The 19,169-nt window shown below is 46.2% G+C and overlaps 4 protein-coding genes across 6 annotated transcripts; 3 read left to right on the top strand and 1 right to left on the bottom strand.

The window, feature by feature from the left end:
• The first annotated feature begins 1,799 nt into the window (after nucleotides 1-1,799).
• serp (chitin deacetylase-like protein serp) lies at nucleotides 1,800-6,635 on the top strand. Its single transcript, XM_066287195.1, has 5 exons — nucleotides 1,800-1,982; nucleotides 3,447-3,595; nucleotides 3,873-4,122; nucleotides 4,307-4,628; nucleotides 5,513-6,635. The coding sequence occupies exons 1-5, from the start codon at nucleotides 1,943-1,945 to the stop codon at nucleotides 6,339-6,341; spliced, it is 1,590 nt and encodes a 529-aa protein (XP_066143292.1). The 5' UTR covers nucleotides 1,800-1,942; the 3' UTR covers nucleotides 6,342-6,635.
• Tcs4 (Threonyl-carbamoyl synthesis 4) lies at nucleotides 4,622-19,155 on the bottom strand. Of its 2 annotated transcripts, XM_066287208.1 has the most exons (7): nucleotides 18,879-19,155; nucleotides 18,630-18,763; nucleotides 18,318-18,574; nucleotides 17,911-18,267; nucleotides 17,711-17,856; nucleotides 17,589-17,659; nucleotides 4,622-4,957 (listed from the first exon to the last, which is right to left on the bottom strand). In XM_066287208.1, the coding sequence occupies exons 1-7, from the start codon at nucleotides 19,070-19,072 to the stop codon at nucleotides 4,851-4,853; spliced, it is 1,266 nt and encodes a 421-aa protein (XP_066143305.1). In that variant the 5' UTR covers nucleotides 19,073-19,155; the 3' UTR covers nucleotides 4,622-4,850. The 2 variants fall into 2 exon arrangements, with proteins under 2 accessions (XP_066143305.1, XP_066143306.1); XM_066287209.1 differs by lacking the exon at nucleotides 4,622-4,957 and having other exon boundaries at nucleotides 17,218-17,659.
• Nucleotides 11,363-15,263, top strand: verm (LDLa and CE4_CDA_like_1 domain-containing protein vermiform). 2 transcript variants are annotated; one of them, XM_066287193.1, is made up of 5 exons: nucleotides 11,363-11,558; nucleotides 12,341-12,461; nucleotides 12,827-12,939; nucleotides 13,729-13,878; nucleotides 13,932-15,263. In XM_066287193.1, exons 1-5 carry the CDS (start codon nucleotides 11,483-11,485, stop codon nucleotides 15,086-15,088), a joined length of 1,617 nt encoding a protein of 538 aa, XP_066143290.1. In that variant the 5' UTR covers nucleotides 11,363-11,482; the 3' UTR covers nucleotides 15,089-15,263. The 2 variants fall into 2 exon arrangements, with proteins under 2 accessions (XP_066143290.1, XP_066143289.1); XM_066287192.1 differs by lacking the exon at nucleotides 12,827-12,939 and adding an exon at nucleotides 12,534-12,667.
• LOC136341852 (GTP-binding protein 10 homolog) lies at nucleotides 15,908-17,462 on the top strand. The gene is made up of 6 exons (XM_066287211.1): nucleotides 15,908-16,124; nucleotides 16,187-16,404; nucleotides 16,462-16,680; nucleotides 16,731-16,969; nucleotides 17,020-17,143; nucleotides 17,197-17,462. Exons 1-6 carry the CDS (start codon nucleotides 15,997-15,999, stop codon nucleotides 17,421-17,423), a joined length of 1,155 nt encoding a protein of 384 aa, XP_066143308.1. The 5' UTR covers nucleotides 15,908-15,996; the 3' UTR covers nucleotides 17,424-17,462.
• Nucleotides 19,156-19,169: the final 14 nt, after the last annotated feature.

Genomic DNA, 19,169 nt, shown 5'->3' with positions numbered 1-19,169 from the left:
CAAATTTCTAAAGGCGAAACTGCCAAACGATGCATGTAAATGCCCGCCGGCAATAAATTCCTCGTAAGCATGATGTCCCGAAAAAGAAACGAGCAAAGGAATTTCGAGAACTCGACAAAGCCGGACAAAAAGGAGCTCGTTCTTTTAATGCGCGAAGCGACAGATAATTCGGGCGCCAACCAGACGACCACCACACTTAAGACCATAAATTAAAGTTTAAATTTTGCGAAACTGGCAAAAATCCAATCGATGGCCCATCGCGGAGCAGTCTAATGACTTTTCCATTTCCAACTTTGCGACTCTCATAAACAAGCCCTAATCAGGATTGCACGAGTTACCAGGCAACCGTGCTGCCGTTCCGAAAAAGGAGAGCCGTCACATTCCAAAATATATTTTCCGTCGCAACTGACGTTTTCGAACGAATATTTACACGGAATTCTCGACGCGACCCGTTAATGGCAATTAACCTTCTTATGCAACAACCCCGGTATCAGGACGACGCGGACGCCGCGCTGCCCTCTGCCGCAGCCGCGCCAAGGCACGCAACATGCGGGCTCTCTTTGTCTCGCGTCCGTTCCCAGAAAAAGACAAAAGAGTCTGGATTATACGAGGGCTGGCGGGAACGGACCGCGCCGCACGCGAGATCGACAGCAGCGTCCGGAGCTCATCAATATGTATTTAGAACATTCCCAGGCGTTCCAATATCGAATTTCCATTATTAGAAAATAATTACGCGACGTCATAATGCGGACTGGCTGCGCATTCGAGAATTAAAATAAATAATAAAATATCAGGCCTATCACCCGCAGAATAAACGAGCGCGTCCCAATTTAATTCAGAACTTTGCCCAACTTCGCGGGAGTTTCCTGGAAATATGTACACAGTGGAAAGCGCATCGGGCGTAAAAAGTTGGACGCCCCATCGCGGGGCCATCACGGGGGGGAGGGGGAGGACTCGTTAAATGCGAGGGAGACTTTTGCTGTACGGTGGAGTTGGTGTAATTTACGGTGTATAAATTTCATAAAACGGGGGGGGATTTGTGTGTCCGCCGGCGAGCGAGGGCTCGGCAATTATCACCGCAACGCGGGGGGCGCTTCGGCAACCCATAATTAATGCAAACTTGCGGCGGGCTCCGGCGAGCTCGGAAAATTGTACTTTTCCATCTGGGCCGCGCGCTCTCGACGCGCTCCGGGAAGTGGCTTATTATTCGCGGTCGGTTTTTCGCATATTCTCGCATTTCGGAAAGACGAATATCATCGAACGAAGTTTCACGTCGAAACGTAATTACCAACAATTAGGAAACAATCCGGTCGGCCGCCTATCTAATATTTTAATGAACTTTTAATGAATTCCGCCGCAATTCCGGTAGCGCGATCTCAAGATACTTTCACTTGAGTCGTTAGGCAGTTGTTAAATTGGAATTTAAGAGGATTACCGAATTCCTCCTCCTCCTCCTCTCGATTGGGACCGTGTTGCAACACAAAATGACAAAACGCTCGGTATTTACGGCGATAAGTCCGGTCCACAATACTAGGACGGAATTACAATGCACGTACGTGCTCGGAATCCTCCCCGAGAAACCTCCCCAACGCGAAGGTTTGTTGAACTTCCGCCAAGGTACTGTTAGCCACGGGCAGAGGTGCCATGCGCAAGAGACCCTCCAAGGCCAGCGATGGAGCAACTAACCCCCAATCGCGGCAACCAACCTCACACCGCCGCTAAGGCCACGTTCACACAGGCCGCGGTCCCCCTCCCGACAAGGCAATTAGAGACTGAAAAACACCTTCTTAGCCGGCCGAAGAACCAATATTCCTTCGGCAACAGGCGAAGTAGCGTCGCCCAATGCTCGTACCAGCCGTCGTCTAAAAGCTGGCTCTTCGGCGAGAGGTGTTTCAATAGTACTTCTTAGCAGTGGTTCATCGAAAATTAATCAGTAGTGATCATGCGGTACGCGCTTCTCCTGCTCTGTGCCACATACGCCGGTAAGTACCTTTGGATTCGTCCCGCAGGGTACGACTTTTGTACCACCCGGTCTCGATGGAGATTTGCTTAACAAATCATTTGGCTTTCGCTTTTGCTCGAATAATTATAGTCACGATTGCGTAAGAGAATCACAATCGTTCAGTTTCAATATGGTGCCCAGAACCGAGAGTACCGACGGCGGCACTTTTATGTTTATCACGCTGCGGAATGGCATTTAGTAAAAGCTCATTTGGGAAAACTGTTTTACGGCTGCTTAAAGCAAAAGAGAAATTACTATGCGCCGAAGAGATACTGCCGCAAGTCGCTCGGGCACCCATTGCTGGGACTGCGGCAACTTGCGACGATACGCCTTGTGGCGTTTCGAACTGACACGGCCCGGTGGTGAACATTAGTCCTCGTACCCACCTCGTTGTGAGGCGTAACGAGTACTTGTTGATCAATCGGGGAACGGAGGCGACGCAGCGCTTGCTCAGCCGCTTCAGGTAAACCTGGAATCTTGAACCTCCAACTGTCCTGCGACCCAACAGAGGCGTCCGTAATCGCGATGGAATCGACCGCTTCCTGTCAAATTAAACTATCTGACAGAGGGCGAGCCCAAGCAACGCGCGCGGCGGCGCTCGGTCGCAGCGAATTCCTCGAACGCGCCCAACGCAAGTGCGTGCGCGCTTCGCACTGCGAACTCGCCGATGCGGAAGGGCGCAAGTATCGACGGAGGGCCAAAACGATTCCTGTTCTCGCAGCCCCGTTTAAATCTCCCAACCTTCGGCCCTAATCCTCGTTAAGTAACCAGAATACGCCTGCGAGAGTGAAAATAGCAACAACAAACAACAAGGCTGTCAGCTTTCACGAAATGGAGAGACAACGCGGTTCTCGATCAACTCGGCTCATGAATAATATTTTCGTTAATTAACTTACACGAAATAAAAATGGTACTTTCAGGTACGATAATTACGAAAAAATGTCAAGAACGTTGTTGTTGCGTGCGCCCGACGGCCATATTTATTATATGCCTATCCGCGTCTAATTAAAGTCCTTATTAAGAACCTTGTGACGGTGCATAAGTCTTTGTGTGGACGGGGCTTAATTATGCGCTATAGCGCACCCTAAACCGCTGAATATTCAATCGAACGCGGATTTACATACGAAAAGGTCACGCTTTTATGTAATTTTTTCCTAATTATACCACGGAATGTAGCGATAAATAATTGATTTCTCTATACTACTGCGAGATGCCTTATTACATTGCTTCAGAACAGGAGATGACTTTTAATTCGCCGTCTCGCTCGCCCGATTCGGCCCCGGGCAACTTTTCTCCGCGTAATAATAATAATAATAACAATTGCGCAACGCGCACAGATTGATCTTTCCATCTTCTATCAAATAATGCAAATTATCGAAAGGGAGAAAGCTTTAATGATGTTACTGATCGATGATTGCGTCACATTTCTCTTATTACGTTACAGTGGCGCAGCAACAGACCAGCGAAGAAACCCCGAAAAAGGAAGACAGCTTCGAGGCCGAGCTGTGCAAAGACAAGGACGCCGGGGAATGGTTCAGGCTCGTCGCCGGAGAGGGTGACAACTGTCGTGATGTCATCCAGTGTACCTCGTCGGTAAGTTGCCGCAACAGTTGCTGTGTCATCGGTTTTCAACCTTGCAAGATATTTAATTGCACGGGTCACCCAACAATACACGCGGGTTACTTAATATTTGCACGGTGCTGGGTTTAATCGTAATAATAATCAGAGCACGACAGGCAGTCAGGTACTACAACTGCGGTTCTTGATTGTTTACCAAACAAGAAAATTGCCAGTTTTTCGGCCCAACATGGAATGCGCATATTAAAATGAAACTGACCGAGCTAACCCCGACGAAACCTCTTCGTTTCAGGGCCTGCAAGCCATCCGTTGCCCTGCGGGACTTTACTTCGACATCGACAAGCAGACTTGCGACTGGAAGGACTCGGTGAAGAACTGCAAGCTGAAAAACAAGGAGCGAAAAGTGAAGCCCCTGCTCAACACCGACGAGCCCCTCTGTCCTGACGGGTCCCTGGCCTGCGGCGACGGTAACTGCATCGAAAGGGGGCTCTTCTGCAACGGCGAGAAGGACTGCGCCGACGGTTCGGATGAGAACACCTGCGGTGAGTCGTACCTTGGCATTTGGCGCGTTGGCCAACCCAAATTCCGATTTCGTCTAATGCCATCTTCATGACGATGGGCTTGTTGCTATTGCCGAGCCCGGTTCGACGAAGAGGAAGGCGAAAGTAGCCTCCTGGGGCGTGGCGGAGCTTTCGTAGGAAAAATGCGAACTTTTTTTAATTGCAGATATTGACAATGACCCGAACAGGGCTCCCCCGTGCGACCCCGTCGTGTGCAATCTACCCGACTGCTTCTGCTCCGAGGACGGGACCACCATCCCCGGAAACTTGCCCGCCAAGGACGTACCTCAGATGATTACTGTGACCTTCGATGACGCCATCAACAACAATAACATTGAGCTTTACAAGGAAATCTTCAACGGGAAGCGGAAGAATCCGAACGGGTGCGACATCAAGGCTACCTACTTTATTTCGCACAAGTACACCAACTACTCGGCGGTGCAGGAAATGCACCGCAAAGGACATGAAATTGCGGTCCATTCTATCACGTAAGTGCTCTTCGTTTTTTCACTCGACAGCTTTTCCTTTAAAATAACCGAACCACCTAATTCAGAAGACGTTTCATAGGCGCTGAATACCGACCAAACTTTCATTCATTGATTTCTTAGAAATCGGCCGTCGCAAGGCGTTAATTTAACAATTATCGAACAGACGCTAGAACGCATCGTTAACGTCCTCGTCGAGGCTAGATTATTTTCTACTAAAGTTACCTAGTCGAATGGGGCAGTAAATCTCTTGCCAGGTCCAAATTTCCGGCCGAGAATCGGCCCCATTTTGCGCGCTCCGTCGATCCCGGCCGATGGGAACTTCGCGGCGCCTAAAACAAAGAAAGTTTGCCGTACATTAACTGTTAACGTCAAAGACAAACTACCGAAACTGAAATCCAAACCGACAGCAGTTTTATTGCGAGAAAACTGAGGAGAAACTCTGATAGATAGTTTGAACGGATTGAGTCTCGTTAAAGCACTTCTGGAATGTGCAATTCGCAGACTGTTCAAGGGCCAAACAGCTCTACCTGCGAGTTAATTTCCGTCAAAGCGTTGAATGGGAGTCAATTTTGGTCAGACTCGACGTTTTTGCGCAACATAAAAGAAAAATGAGGTTAAATCTGAACACCTGTCAAACTCCCTTTTGTTCTCGCGTTTAACGTTCAAAGATGCATATCGAGCGTCCCAGTCCGATTCGCCCTGTCGCCGCCATTCGGAGTGCGTCGGGTGCACCCGACCACTTTCCAAAATAGTTAACGAACGAAAATCCCTAATAACGCCTTTTCGGTCTAAATCCCGTCAACTTTGATCACGAGCTAATTCGACCCCAGTCGGAGCGCCCGACTGTATCCGACCCCATGACGACATTTTACCCTCGATTGCAGCCACAACGACGACGAGCGCTTCTGGTCCAACGCCACCGTCAACGACTGGGTAAAGGAAATGGGCGGCCAAAGGATCATCACCGAAAAGTACGCCAACATCACCGACAATAGCGTCGTGGGCGTGAGGGCGCCTTACTTGAGAGTGGGCGGCAACAACCAATTCACCATGATGGAAGAAGAGGCCTTCCTGTACGACTCGACCATCACCGCCCCCCTGAACAACCCCCCGCTGTGGCCTTACACAATGTATTTCCGCATGCCCCATCGCTGTCACGGCAACCTCCAAAGCTGCCCTACCAGGTCTCACGCCGTTTGGGAGATGGTGCTGAACGAGCTGGATCGCAGAGAAGACCCCGACAACGACGAATATCTGCCGGGATGTGCTATGGTGGACTCCTGCTCCAACATCCTCACCGGGGACCAATTTTACAGCTTCCTGAGCCACAACTTCGCCCGGCATTACGAGGAGAATCGCGCCCCGCTGGGCCTGTACTTCCACGCCGCCTGGCTGAAGAACAATCCCGAATTCCTGGAAGCCTTCTTGTACTGGGTCGACGAGATTCTGAGCAACAGGAACGACGTTTACTTCGTGACCATGACGCAAGTCATCCAGTGGATCCAGAACCCGAGGACCGTTTCCGAGGCCAAGAACTTCGAACCCTGGAGGGAGAAGTGCGTCGTCGAAGGACCTCCCGCCTGCTGGGTGCCTCACAGTTGCAAGCTCACCTCCAAAGAGGTACCCGGGGAGACCATCAATTTGCAGACGTGCGTCAGATGTCCCAACAACTACCCATGGGTGAACGACCCCACTGGAGACGGTATCTTCTAAGTCAGCTTAGGATAGCATGTAGGTACGACAAAAGTGATCTTTGTATTTATTTCTCTTTTTTTAAATAACATTTTTATGATATGATCAGGATGACTGCGCATGCGTGATCTTAATATAAACTATTGTAATAAATAATTGTTTTGTTATTGTACAATTTTTGTAATTGTAGACTGTTGATATAGGTACATAGATAATCTGGGAACGCTGGATGGTGGCGCCATAGCAGTGTAACATTATAGACTCTGTATTTATATGTTGTATAAATAGGCGAATAATAAAATTTTTAAGAAATTCCATGGCCCTTTCCTTTCTCTCGACAAGTTCTTCTCCGCGCAGCAGCTTATTTATGAACTGCCATCTATGACCCACAACAACAAGCGGGTTACGCAACGCGGCTGCGTGGTCGCTGACACAAATTTAACGGCCGCAGGATCGAAGAAGCTGCTAATGCATTTTCTGTGAAACCACAAGCTTAAGTCGGTCCTTGATGCGCTAATCATCGGCGGAAATACCGTGACCGTGAAGAGCCCCGCGAAGACGCAGAACCAGAGAGAAAGGCGTAAAAATTCCATGAAATTGTATGCGTTGCATAACGAGGCGATAATCAGATTCCGGTTTATTTTGAAGCCAGAACCAGTCTAACAAAGAAGAAAAAAAGTCGGGAATTCGCAAGCAGCGACTGCGAAGAACAAACATCTCGAATCTCGGTTGTGGAGATGCCAAGGTAATCCGGTGTTGTGTGCCACCGAGAGCAACATGGTCCGGTTACAATCTGGTTTACCAGGGAGGTCAGCGATATTATTTGGAAGCTCCCAGCCGGACATTTGGGTCAAACGAGATAAAAAGCTCAATCGGGGGATGTGTTGGATCACAAAAAAAGGTGGCGAAATACCGCAACTACTGCCCGATTCGGCACTAATAAAGCGAAACACGTCTGATGGCGTAACTCCGTTCTCGATATACGAGCATACGTGAAAGCAAGATGGAGAAAGTGATTGTGATTGTGATTCGGGCCTGACTTGCTCTCGGCAGATCCTCGGCCGGGACCACAATCACGTCGAGCCTACGCTTAAAACCTCAGGACGGAGACGTTCCCTGAAATCGTACTGTTGCGGCTGTAGGAAGTGGCCTTCGACGGGGATCGTCAAACGCAGCTCAATCGTCCAACAACACCGAGAATGCTAATAAAGATGTGCAACTATGCAGGTCTAAAGGTGCGCCCACGCCACCATTAATCATTACGAAACGTCAGACGCATTAGTTCCTTTGTTTCTGCCTCGCATTCCTCGCTGATGGCACCTAGATAATGAAGGGGGCGAAATGCATTAACTTATTTAAGCCCCGGTTGCGCAACTCCTAGACATCCCATGAGAGGCTTATGCAAATGTTGTGCATCGTAGGAGGCAACTTTTACTTTTTTCCATGCAACAATAATTAATGGCAGGAGCCGCGGTGCACCAACCTGCAAGCCGAACCGATTTTCTTGATAAAGTCGTGTGCTCGCGAACGGGCCTTGACACTTCGGTTTGGGGAATCGTAAATCAACTTTTAAATGTCAACGAGTTGTAGGTACTCGACTTAAGTAGTTGTTTGCAATTTCTTATTATCGCCATTTCGTGTCTCTGTCAAATTTAATTTACGACCAGAGGATTGGCAGCTACGCTCCAAAGGAGGAGATGGATGGATGCGCAGGGATGTGGCGGACTCACAATATCTCCCTCTCTTTCTCTCTCTCTCTCTCGTAATTTCAAATTGCACTGAAAAAGTGGAAGCCTGCAACCCAAGCGGAATTCACGGGGTGTTAAGGGCCGTGCTTCACGAAACCCGAGTCGTCGTGGCAACGTCGCCGTCCGCCATCGAGCGTTGTTATCGTGCTTTTTTTATGCAAGAGGGCAGCCGCCCTTTCTTCACCACCAGTCCTGAGAGTGGTTCGTTTTTCGCTCTTATTTGTCTCCATATTGTTTAAACGCGTAGATTACAGCCAGATATCCATGAAACTTGGCCGCGGCTAGAAAATTCGTTTTCCCCACGGAGCAGTGCGTCTGAGACTGACAGCTCGCAGTCATTTTCGGCGGCCATTTTGTACATTCGCGTGGCGAACTCGAGTACGACGAGCCATTGGTCTTCCCAGCCGGAATTAGACCGTGCTTGGCCCTGCGAGACGGCGAAGGGAAGATTATTGGTACTGAGCGAAAGAGGCGGGGGCCCAAACACTGTCTTTGCCTCGTTTAGTGTTCTCTCGGCCAAGTCGCACGCCAGCACTGCCGTCGGCGGTCTGGCCTCGAAGGCACCCCCTACAATCACGATCTCGGGGCACGATGACATGACAACGATCAGGTAGGGCTCCGGCGACAATCCGGGCGTTCTTCACGAGTTCCTTTAACTTCACCTGCGTGTCATCGGACGATAAGACACATCCTCAGTTCGAGGTCGTTCGATGATAAGAATGAAAGCGAGAAGCCGTTAATGTCAAGGTGAATCTCCGGTATGCCGCGTTTCACCTATTAGCGGCCCGAACAACAACTTTTACTTTTGGATTTTGGGAGATTATCTAGCGGTTAACATCAACGATGATGACAATGATGATGATGATGATAATGATGATGATGATGATGATGGTGAGCGTCGGGGCATTTGAGCGACGCTCCGTCCCCAATCGAAACCGTTAGAGTCTTCTTCTCTGGTTGAAAAGGTGACGTGGTTGCACCTATTCTCTTCAAGGCGAAGCTTTTTTCCTACCATACAATGGTTACACCTTCTTTGGTGCGCCTACCTTCGAAGACGTGACATTGGATTTAATTATTATTGTTTTCTTATACGACAAACCATTCCATTTATTATTAGGAAATGTTCTTCTTGGAACGGCTTAGTGTCGGTCTTAAGCGAAATTTGTCTTGGCGTGGTTTCAACGAGCCGCCCAAGGTCCTCGACAGGCCAGGCAGGCGGTTACCCTTGCATGCACTCCAGCAATTTGCACAAACACAGAAGGATTTGCTGCCACGCCCTGATGTTTCACGCATTTCATCAGTTTAAGAAACGAAATAATACCTAGACCTAGATAACCTCTGAAACACTCCGGCCGTACCATACCCCGGATTTTTGCATGCTTAACGATTATCGATCGGTTACCCAATAACGGGAGCCAGTTTCTTTTATAAGATTCGATCTGCAATTTAAATATGTATTATGTATGCCTTGGCAGTTGCAAAACCTCATTCCTACAAAATGACTGTTCCTACTGCGGGAAATTAATCCTCACTAAGCCCAACGTCAACCCGTCTTCCGTGGTGGGGCAATCGTCAACGACCTCACGCAAAAACGCCTAAATGTTCACATATCATGCATGACCAAATGATTCGATTCTGGGGCAAAGCGGTTTGCGGGGCTTGCACAAGTCGCGATAAGAAGCTGACACTTTTTAGGACTCCCATAGCGATTGCCAAACAAACACAAGGAACCAGTTGCTAAATATTGGATGCGCGACCAGCTTAAGAAACCATCCGAGTTAAATGATTATTATAAATGCTTTCTAGATGCCAATGGTTGCTCATATAATATGCAATTTGTTCGTGAATGCCGTCTGATTTTGTATAAAATCATCTCTCAACCGAGTGTTAGGTAATAATTAACATTTAGAAACCTGTTATGAGGCGCCTTGATTACATTACCCTAAACAGATTAAATAAGCTCGTGCATATTGAGCGATTATATCGACACATTCGATGTACGCTAATTCTTCAAAAATCCTCATTGGAATGAACCTAGAAAGCTTCCAGAAATGTCAAGGAAGTAGCCGCCCTCAAGGCAAACCACCATTTAGCATTTTAGAAATAATGACCTTTCCTCCATTAGTGCAAGAATTCCTACTTGAGAAACTAAAGCTTTCTTTTCCTTAATTGTGTCTCGCACGAATCGGTTATGGTTAATTGACTATTATGCATCAATAGTTAATTAATGGCGGCCGAATGATTCCAGGGAGACCTCTTTAGAGCATTAACTTTAAAGGTATTCAAATGTACGGGCGGACTCTTAGCAAACAACTCTCTTTATATATGCGGATTTCGTCAAGAATGTTTATAGGTGGGACCTGCCCAGTGGTGTAGAATGGCACGAATGAGCGATTGTCTTCGGTTTTGAGTTGGCCCCTTTGATGGGCGCAGGTTTGGTTGGTTGACGTACGAAGCGTGAAGCGGAATGGTTTCCTAGGGGCCGGAAAATGTCCACTTCCGGGAACAATTTCGGGAGAAAAACGATGACGTATCATTTGTCCCACCCACGCAGCCGCCAAATCAACTTGGGAAGAACGGGGAGGCGCAAACTCCGTCAATTCTCGAGTTTCCGTTAAGCCGGCGGTCGTCGGGGAACGACGTCGCAACGACGCGCGAACCCTGTCGTTGGCAGAACCACCAAGTTGGATCGCTCCCCGTGAACGATCTGCCTCCCAGGTTTCCGCCTGTGGCGCTTGGATCGCTCCCGGAGAAATGACGTGTCAAGGCATCTCCGGCATATGCAAAGTGAACGCGCATGCGTCATTTTGATGTGATCCTGCAGAAACCGCTCTCGCCAAAATGGCGGATTTAGGCGCGCGCTGTTTGCAATTGCATCAGGTATTCAGCCAGGAGCGATACGGGGTGGTTCTGCGTTCATTGTCACTTCATACCGGCTGTCCGAACAATAAGCAACGTAAGTTAAGTCGAAAAGGGGCCTCAGATCAGGAATGACGAAAATTAGGCCGTTAGAGAGACGCAGAGGGCTAATTCTTAAGCGTTTAATTGACAACCCCCGCAGCCCTCGACGTTTAGATGGTTCGTGGAGCGTCAGCGGCCGAGGTTTATGTCTCTTCTTTCTAACCGTCTTGTAATAAATAGCCGCACGGTTGCGCACCCAAAGGTACCTACCGTCTGCATGGAGACCACCGGCTCATGAACCGCCGCCCATGCGTCTCCTAATTATCGTTATTCGGCCCCGAAGAACCAGAAAATTATTATATCTAAAATATAAGTAGAGGCACCTATGGAGCGGTACCACCAGTTGGTCTGTAGAACCGCCGCGTTTTAGTAGGTGAAAGTGCGCCATACGCACATGCGCAGGCCGAAAACGGCCGTCCTATAAATAAATTGCGAACCCGCCACACTCACTTCATGGGTAGTGTCCAGATAGACACCATGGGTGGCAAGTGGATGTGTTTTTCGATGGCGCTGCTCCTTGGGGCCATGGGTGAGTACCCTTTTTGCGTTTATCTTTCGGTCGCGCGACAGGTTTCTCGGGTTCAAGAACTGAATCGCCTTCGGTTTTTTTGTTTTTTTGTTTATTTTAATCGGCTTTCAAAGGCGATTAACGCATCGGAATTCGTAAGGAGTCTTAGAAGAGAAAGTATGTACGCGTGAGGCATCGACCACCTCGATTATGTAAATCCGGCCTTTATGCCACCACATAAGCGCATCGTTATTCAGGAAAAGCTCCTTGTGCACAGTTAGCCCCCCAGTTTCGTGCCAAGAGAAAAGAATACTAATCGAGCGATTAATATGCAACACCTGCACCCAGGGGAAAAACAGTTAACGCCTATTTCAGCGTTCGTACATTGTGATGACAGTGGCTGCACTCGGGCCCGAACTCTTTGCTGCATAAACGCATTAATGCACAAATCAACCTTGAAGACTGGTTTCGTGAATATGGGTGCAAAAGTAAAAGTTCTTTGTGAGGTAGTGCACCTTAATGCCTCGAATGCCGGAAAGCGCTCGCTGGCACGTTTCACATGATGCAGCCTTGATTTCAATCGGCAAAAAAAGCCATTGTGGTTCTCCATAACGATTCAGTACGTTTCCAACTAACAACAAAACGCGGAACGGGGTAAGACCCGAAGGTTCGATAGAGTGGGAGGGGGGAAGAGGAGGAGGGGGCAATTTGTAATTCTGAGGGCGTAGCCCCGCGTTTGAACAGCTCCCTCAGCCACCCTGTTTCCTCGATTAGCTTCTCAGGCACCTTTTCAATTTCCCCAGTGCTGGCCCAAGACGACCAGAACGGACAGGCGGACGAAACCCCAGAGGAACTCTGCCAAAACAGACCTGCAGACGAATACTTCAGGTTGACCGTCGGCGACGACTGCAGGGACGTAGTCAGGTATTTAACCGTCACCCAACCCTTTTACCGGTAACGCTCCGGTACTGACCAAAAAGTGTTTTGTTCCCATAGGTGCGACTTTAATAGTGATAGTAACGGAGTGACTAGATTGGCATCGGTTCGATGTCCAGTAGGTTTGGCTTTCGACATCGATCGACAGACCTGCGACTGGAAAACGAACGTTAAAAATTGCGATAGATTAGAAAGTAAGTCGAGACGTAGAAGGAACGGTGATCATGACTTCTGCTTGAAAATGGGGTGAAATGTCGCAGTAAACGTAAACGTCAGAGTAAATAGAACGCTCCTGGTCACTCTTCCTTGGTCGAAACAGTCAATATTAAGTTGTGTCATTTCTTGACGTACAGGTGTACAAAGAGCGGTTTAAAACAAATCACCTGCCCCAGCGGATTGGCGTTTGACATCGATAAACAAACGTGCGACTGGAAGGGCAAGGTCACGAATTGTAACAAACTGGAAAGTAAGTCGTCGCACTGATGCGCCCGCGCACAGTGAGACGGTGAAGGTTTTGAGGGTGGGAACCAACCCATGACGCTTCTTTTATTCGATTTTTTTTTGGGTTCACACAAAAGGTTTTGGCAAAATTTAAAGTTGGGACCCGACAGTCGGCAGAAACCAGGTTTACGACGAACGCTCAGTAGAAAGTAGATTTTGCGCTACTAAAGACCGACTAACCCATAGATTTCTTTGTTAATTACTATGCAGCTTCCGAGGAGGTATTCACGATATTTAATCATTTTAACAACGAATCTTGCATGCATGAACCTTAATGACCGCTTACTTGCTTGCTCAACCATTAATCCCGCTCAAGCACCGCTATTGTCTATTCTTATCCTCGTTCTTATTTTCGTGTAAAAATCGTTCCTCTCTTCTCCTACTTTTCTGAATTCTGTGTGACTAATGATTTTTCACTCAGGCGGCCACATAACTGACATTGGGGCATGCGTGCGCGCATGCGCTCTACTCTCAGTCTCAGTCAACCACCGTACAAACATTTCAAAATACGTGTGTAACCAAATAACAATCTTACTTTCACTGTTACTTAGTTCTATTTCAAACACGTCTACTTTCTATTCAGAGAATAGCGCCTTGTAAAAATGTACATAGATGTACACAATGTGTGTATGAATAAACGCCAATCGCTATAGCAAATACAGAGCACCCTGTATACAGACAGCTGCTGCATGACCACCACCTGTACATATCCGCAATTATAGGCAAATCGCTATTTTCGAGTTGAACTTTTTAGAGCCCCGCAAGATAAAGCCCCGTCTAAAGACTGACGAACCCATATGCCCCGATGGGAAACTCGCCTGCGGCGATGGAGAGTGCCTCGCCAAGGAGATGTTCTGCAACGGCAAGCCCGACTGCAAAGACGAGTCTGATGAGAACGCCTGCTGTATGTTCCCATACAAATTTTCCAGCGTCAAAGTACCATAAGTAATATTGCAGCTGTGGACGATGACCCCAACAGGGCCCCCGACTGCGACCCCACCCAGTGCTCCTTGCCCGACTGCTACTGCTCGGCTGACGGCACTAGGATTCCCGGGGCTCTGGAGCCGGCCAACGTACCTCAAATGATCACGATCACCTTCAACGGGGCCGTCAACGTAGACAACATCGATCTGTATGATGAAATCTTCAACGGACAACGCGCCAACCCCAATGGCTGCCAAATCAGAGGCAGCTTTTTTGTGTCGCACAAGTACACCAACTACTCGGCCGTGCAAGAATTGCACAGAAAGGGGCATGAAATTGCAGTCTTCTCGCTGACTCACAAAGAGGACCCCAACTACTGGTCTTCAGGGTCCTACGACGACTGGCTGGCCGAGATGGCCGGAGCCCGATTGATTATCGAGCGATTTGCCAATGTCACCGATGGCTCAGTTATCGGGGTGCGTGCCCCTTATTTGAGAGTAGGCGGCAACACTCAATTCGAAATGATGGCCGACCAATTCTTCGTCTATGACTCCTCCATCACCGCATCTTTAGGCCGGGTCCCCATCTGGCCTTACACTCTATACTTCAGAATGCCCCATAAGTGCAATGGCAACGCCCACAACTGCCCCTCAAGGACTCACCCAGTATGGGAAATCGTCATGAATGAATTGGACAGAAGGGATGATCCCACATTTGATGAATCCCTCCCTGGTTGTCACATGGTGGATTCCTGCTCTAACATCCAGACTGGAGACCAATTCGCCAGGCTTTTGAGACACAATTTCAACCGTCACTTTAACAGCAACCGAGCACCACTGGGACTCCATTTCCATGCGTCTTGGCTCAAGAGCAAAAAGGAATTCAAGGAGGAGCTGATCAAGTTCATCGAAGAAATGCTGGCCAGGAATGATGTGTACTTTGTGACCAACCTGCAGGTCATTCAGTGGATGCAAAATCCCACAGAACTGAATGGATTAAGGGATTTCCAAGAGTGGAAAGAAAAGTGTGATATTAAGGGCCAGCCCTACTGCTCATTGCCCAACTCCTGTGCTTTGAATACTAGGGAACTACCTGGGGAAACCCTTCGTTTGTTCACTTGTATGGAGTGCCCCAATAATTACCCCTGGATCTTGGACCCAACCGGGGACGGTTTCTCAGTTAGGAAATAAATAATAGTAATTTATTTATATAATGTTATCACGAAGACTTTTGTATATAGAGATAGGTAATTAAGGCGCTATAGAAATTCCCTATTGGTTAATTTCTTTTTTTTGGCTCGATAGACAGAGTGGAGTAAAATTGACCTCAGCCTTTGTTAACGAATAAAGTTTCAGAAAAATTGGCTTTTCGCTGTTTCATTAAACTCTGGCTGCGTCCATGTTGTTTAGCAGTTCGCGAGAAAATGCCGCGTCCAAAATGAGCGAAAGCTTTAGTGCCCCTTAAGAGGAAGACATAACATTGAGACCATCAAGGGAGCGTAGTTTAACTGGGTTTTTATGACACATACTGCTATAAGGCATGAAAACCCTCTACTATTTTGAATATACGCTAAGAACAGTAATGCATGGCGAATCAGGAATGCAAAGGAGTCGACAAAAAAGTTTCGCTGGGATTCACTGACCTGCAAAGTTCTCGTAGTTGCGAAATTATAAGCCAAGGAAAACGTGTCGGTCTGCAGCAATCACGGCACACAAAATTAACGATTTTTTTAAAGTATCCCAAAATTTTAACGGAAATTAGAAACTACGGAAACTTAACTAACATAGAAACGCGGGAAGGAACATTGAAAAGGACGCTACTTTGACAGCTCCGCTCATTTGTTTCCAACTAACACCAAATCAAATCTTAAAACAATATACCCCTATACTCCTTTTTCCCTATAAATTAGAAAAGAACAGACAAAATCTCATACACATAATACCACGTGATCAAAACAAATGAGGCACGGATAGCTCCAGGCGTCAAGAGAGGTCGCTGCTGTCAAAGAGAAACATAACCAAAAATGTATCACCTTTATATGCAAAAACACCAATAAACCTTTCTTTGCCGAAAACTTAATGTTATTAAGGCACTTAACATGGTCCAATTAACCGAAAATCTATTCAACAAGGTCAAAAAACCATTGCGAAATTATCTCAAACAAGGTTTCAGGGATTCTCTCCGAATACTGGTGTCAGGAGGGCCTGGAGGAAATGGTCTTCCCAAGTAAGTTTGAAATAAATTACCTTCATCTAGCCCATTCTACAGTGTTTGGGATAAAACCTCAGATTCGGAGGTGTGGGCGGGAAAGGTGGGGATGTGATAATAGAAGCCAAAGAAGCAGTCACTCTTGAAACTGTCTTTCGAGCTAATAGATCTAAGAAATACCTAGCTGAGCCAGGAAAAAGTGCTTCTCATAATTTTATTTTGGGACCGCCCGGTCAAGACCGAGTTTTTGAAGTCCCTGTAGGTATCTCTGTGATAACGGATTACGGCAAAAAATTAGGCAAGTTCATGCATAATGTATTGGAGACTGGAAGCCATATATAATTAATTCTACTAGGAGAGCTAAATTCTGAAGGGGAGCGCTTGATAATAGCTAAAGGGGGCACTGGAGGCCATCCCAAAAATGGTTTTCTTGGCACAAGAGGCCAATCTTATCCTGTCAAATTAGACCTCAAACTGCTTGCTGATATTGGCCTTGTAGGTTTTCCCAATGCTGGCAAAAGCACCTTGCTAAGAGCCATATCTGATGCAAAACCTAAAGTAGCCAGTTATGCTTGTACGTCTCTTCAATAAGATTCGACCCTTAGCTTTACAATTGTCTTTTAGTCACTACAGTAAGACCCCACTTAGGGATGGTAACCTATGAAGATCATCGGCAAATTTCCATAGCAGATTTGCCAGGGCTAATTGAAGGAGCTTATGCAAATAAAGGGATGGGGCATCAGTTTTTAAAACATATTGAACGGACTAAATTATTACTGATGATTGTTGATATTAATGGGTTTCAGTTAAGCTATCAATATCCTCATAGGAGCTGTTTAGAAACCATCATGTTACTCACCAAGGTTTTCTTAACCTCTTATTAGTTACCATAAATTAAAAAGAGATATTCTAGGAATTGGAAATGTACAACCCGGACCTATTGTGCAAACCCTCTATATTGCTTGTTAACAAAATGGACAGCGATGGGTCAGACAAGTGTTATAAAGAAGTAAAAAACACACTTAACACCTTCAAAGGTTGATGATAATTACCAGTTCTCAGTTAAAGTTGATTAGTGCTTTCTTTTTAGATTTTATATCTTCATATAGTGAAGAGATGAGGCCTAAAAACATCCTACAATTCACGGACGTGTTGCCAATATCAGCAAAAACCAACGACCATGATATAAAAAAGGTGAAGAACCGGTTAAGGGCGATTCTGGACGTAATGAGTGAACTGAGCGCTAAAGAGGAAGTTCCTGATTTATATAATGATACCAGGCAATTGTTGACTGAGAGAGGGCCATCTTTAGTGTAATTAGAGAGTTGTTAATAAACTCATTCTATATTTTAATAATTCAGCCGTGTTTTAATCGCATTAGAAACCATTTGATTCAGGTTACTCTAGGTTTAGTTAACTTAGAAATTCTCACCCATTTACATGAAATATTCTCTTTTGCAACATCTTCAACTAATCTCTTACCTAAAGGACATGACTTCTCAATTTGAATGTCTTCATAATCTTTACGATAAATCCCGAGATTTTGTTTCCATCTACAATAGTCATTTTTGTTAAAATTTACAAATTTGAGGACACTACAAAACCTTTCAACTCCATTCCAAGCAATCATGACACCATTATCAGTACATAAATTGTTTGGAGGCCTCACCAATCGATAATTAAGGGCATCAGAGACAATTTGCAGGCCTTCTGCTATAAAATTGTTAGAGGCAACCCCACCAGAGACTACCTAAAAGTATTCACTCTTAACTGAACAAATTTAATTTTACTATTTTTGCCCAACCAAGACTTGGTTATCTGGAGGTATCAAGTGTTTTAGAGCAACATATTCCATTGCCCTTTGTATTCTATGGCATAAGTGCCTTGTGACCACCAACAGCAAAGCTGCACATAAGTTATTTATGTCAGGGATAACTTCATCAGAAGCTAAAGCTTTCGCTTTCTCCTCCCTCAAAATGTGCTGCAGACACACGTTTTTAACGCCTGAAAAGCTGAAGGTACAATCCTTGTAATTTTGCATTGGTGGGTTGAAGTTGAACTGCAAAGGATTATCGGCTTTACTGGCCGCAAGTTCTATAGCTTGGCCTCCAGACAAGGTCGCATATTCAGGGAGATTTTTGAGCTTCATTCTTCGAGCCATCTGTAAATTTACATTATAGGGTCTTATGGTTATCTTGGTAATTAAGATACCTTGTCAAATGCTTCTCCAGGAGCATCATCAATGCTATGGCCTAAGAGAAGAAATTTATCCACACTTTGAGCCAAGGCTATTAAGCAGTGACCTCCACTTATTAGGAGAACAAGAAATGGAAATTGCAGAAATTTTTCTGTTAGCCGTGCAGTTAAAGCATGGGCTTCCATGTGGTGAATCGGAATAAATGGTTTTCTGTATTTTTTGCATAGATATTTCCCATATTTGGTACCGATTAGCAAGGAAAGGGGGAGACCTTCAATTGCGTTTTTTATGCAAATGTGTGATGATGGTGCTATAGTTTTCCTTACCAGGTTTAACTGTTGTAGCTATGGCATCAACTTGCTCTATATTCATTGACGCATCTCGCAGAGCCTCCCGGACTACATGTTCTATATTTTGGCGATGCAAGTCACTCGCAAGAGGGGGGATAATGCCCCCATTGCTAGATCAGACACTTACTTATACATACATATATGTAACCAACTACTAATAATAATTATGCAGTGATTTATTCCTACAGTCAATCTTACATATAAAAGTCAGTATCTGTAACTTACTTTAAGTGGATACGATGCTGGGAATGCAGGGCCTGTCCCAAAACATCTCCTTTTGTGTTCACAATACCACAGCCCGTATCATCACATGAAGTTTCAATACCCAAAATAATGGCATATTTTCGTTTGAAGTGTCTGCAAAATAACAAGCCCTTGTTAAGCAACGTTTTGCGTCGTTGGTTTAATAGAGAAGTCATTTATAACTCGGTTTGAGGGCCAAGATTAAATGTTTAAATGAGGGGTTTCGAATAGTCATATCATACAATAACAAATAAGTGAGGTTAGACAGACCCA

This window comes from Euwallacea fornicatus, chromosome 11 (genome assembly GCF_040115645.1).
Source record: "Euwallacea fornicatus isolate EFF26 chromosome 11, ASM4011564v1, whole genome shotgun sequence".
Taxonomy (NCBI): domain Eukaryota; kingdom Metazoa; phylum Arthropoda; class Insecta; order Coleoptera; family Curculionidae; genus Euwallacea; species Euwallacea fornicatus.
The sequence above is the reverse complement of the archived record's forward strand: the minus strand, read 5'-3'. Positions and strand labels throughout refer to the sequence as shown.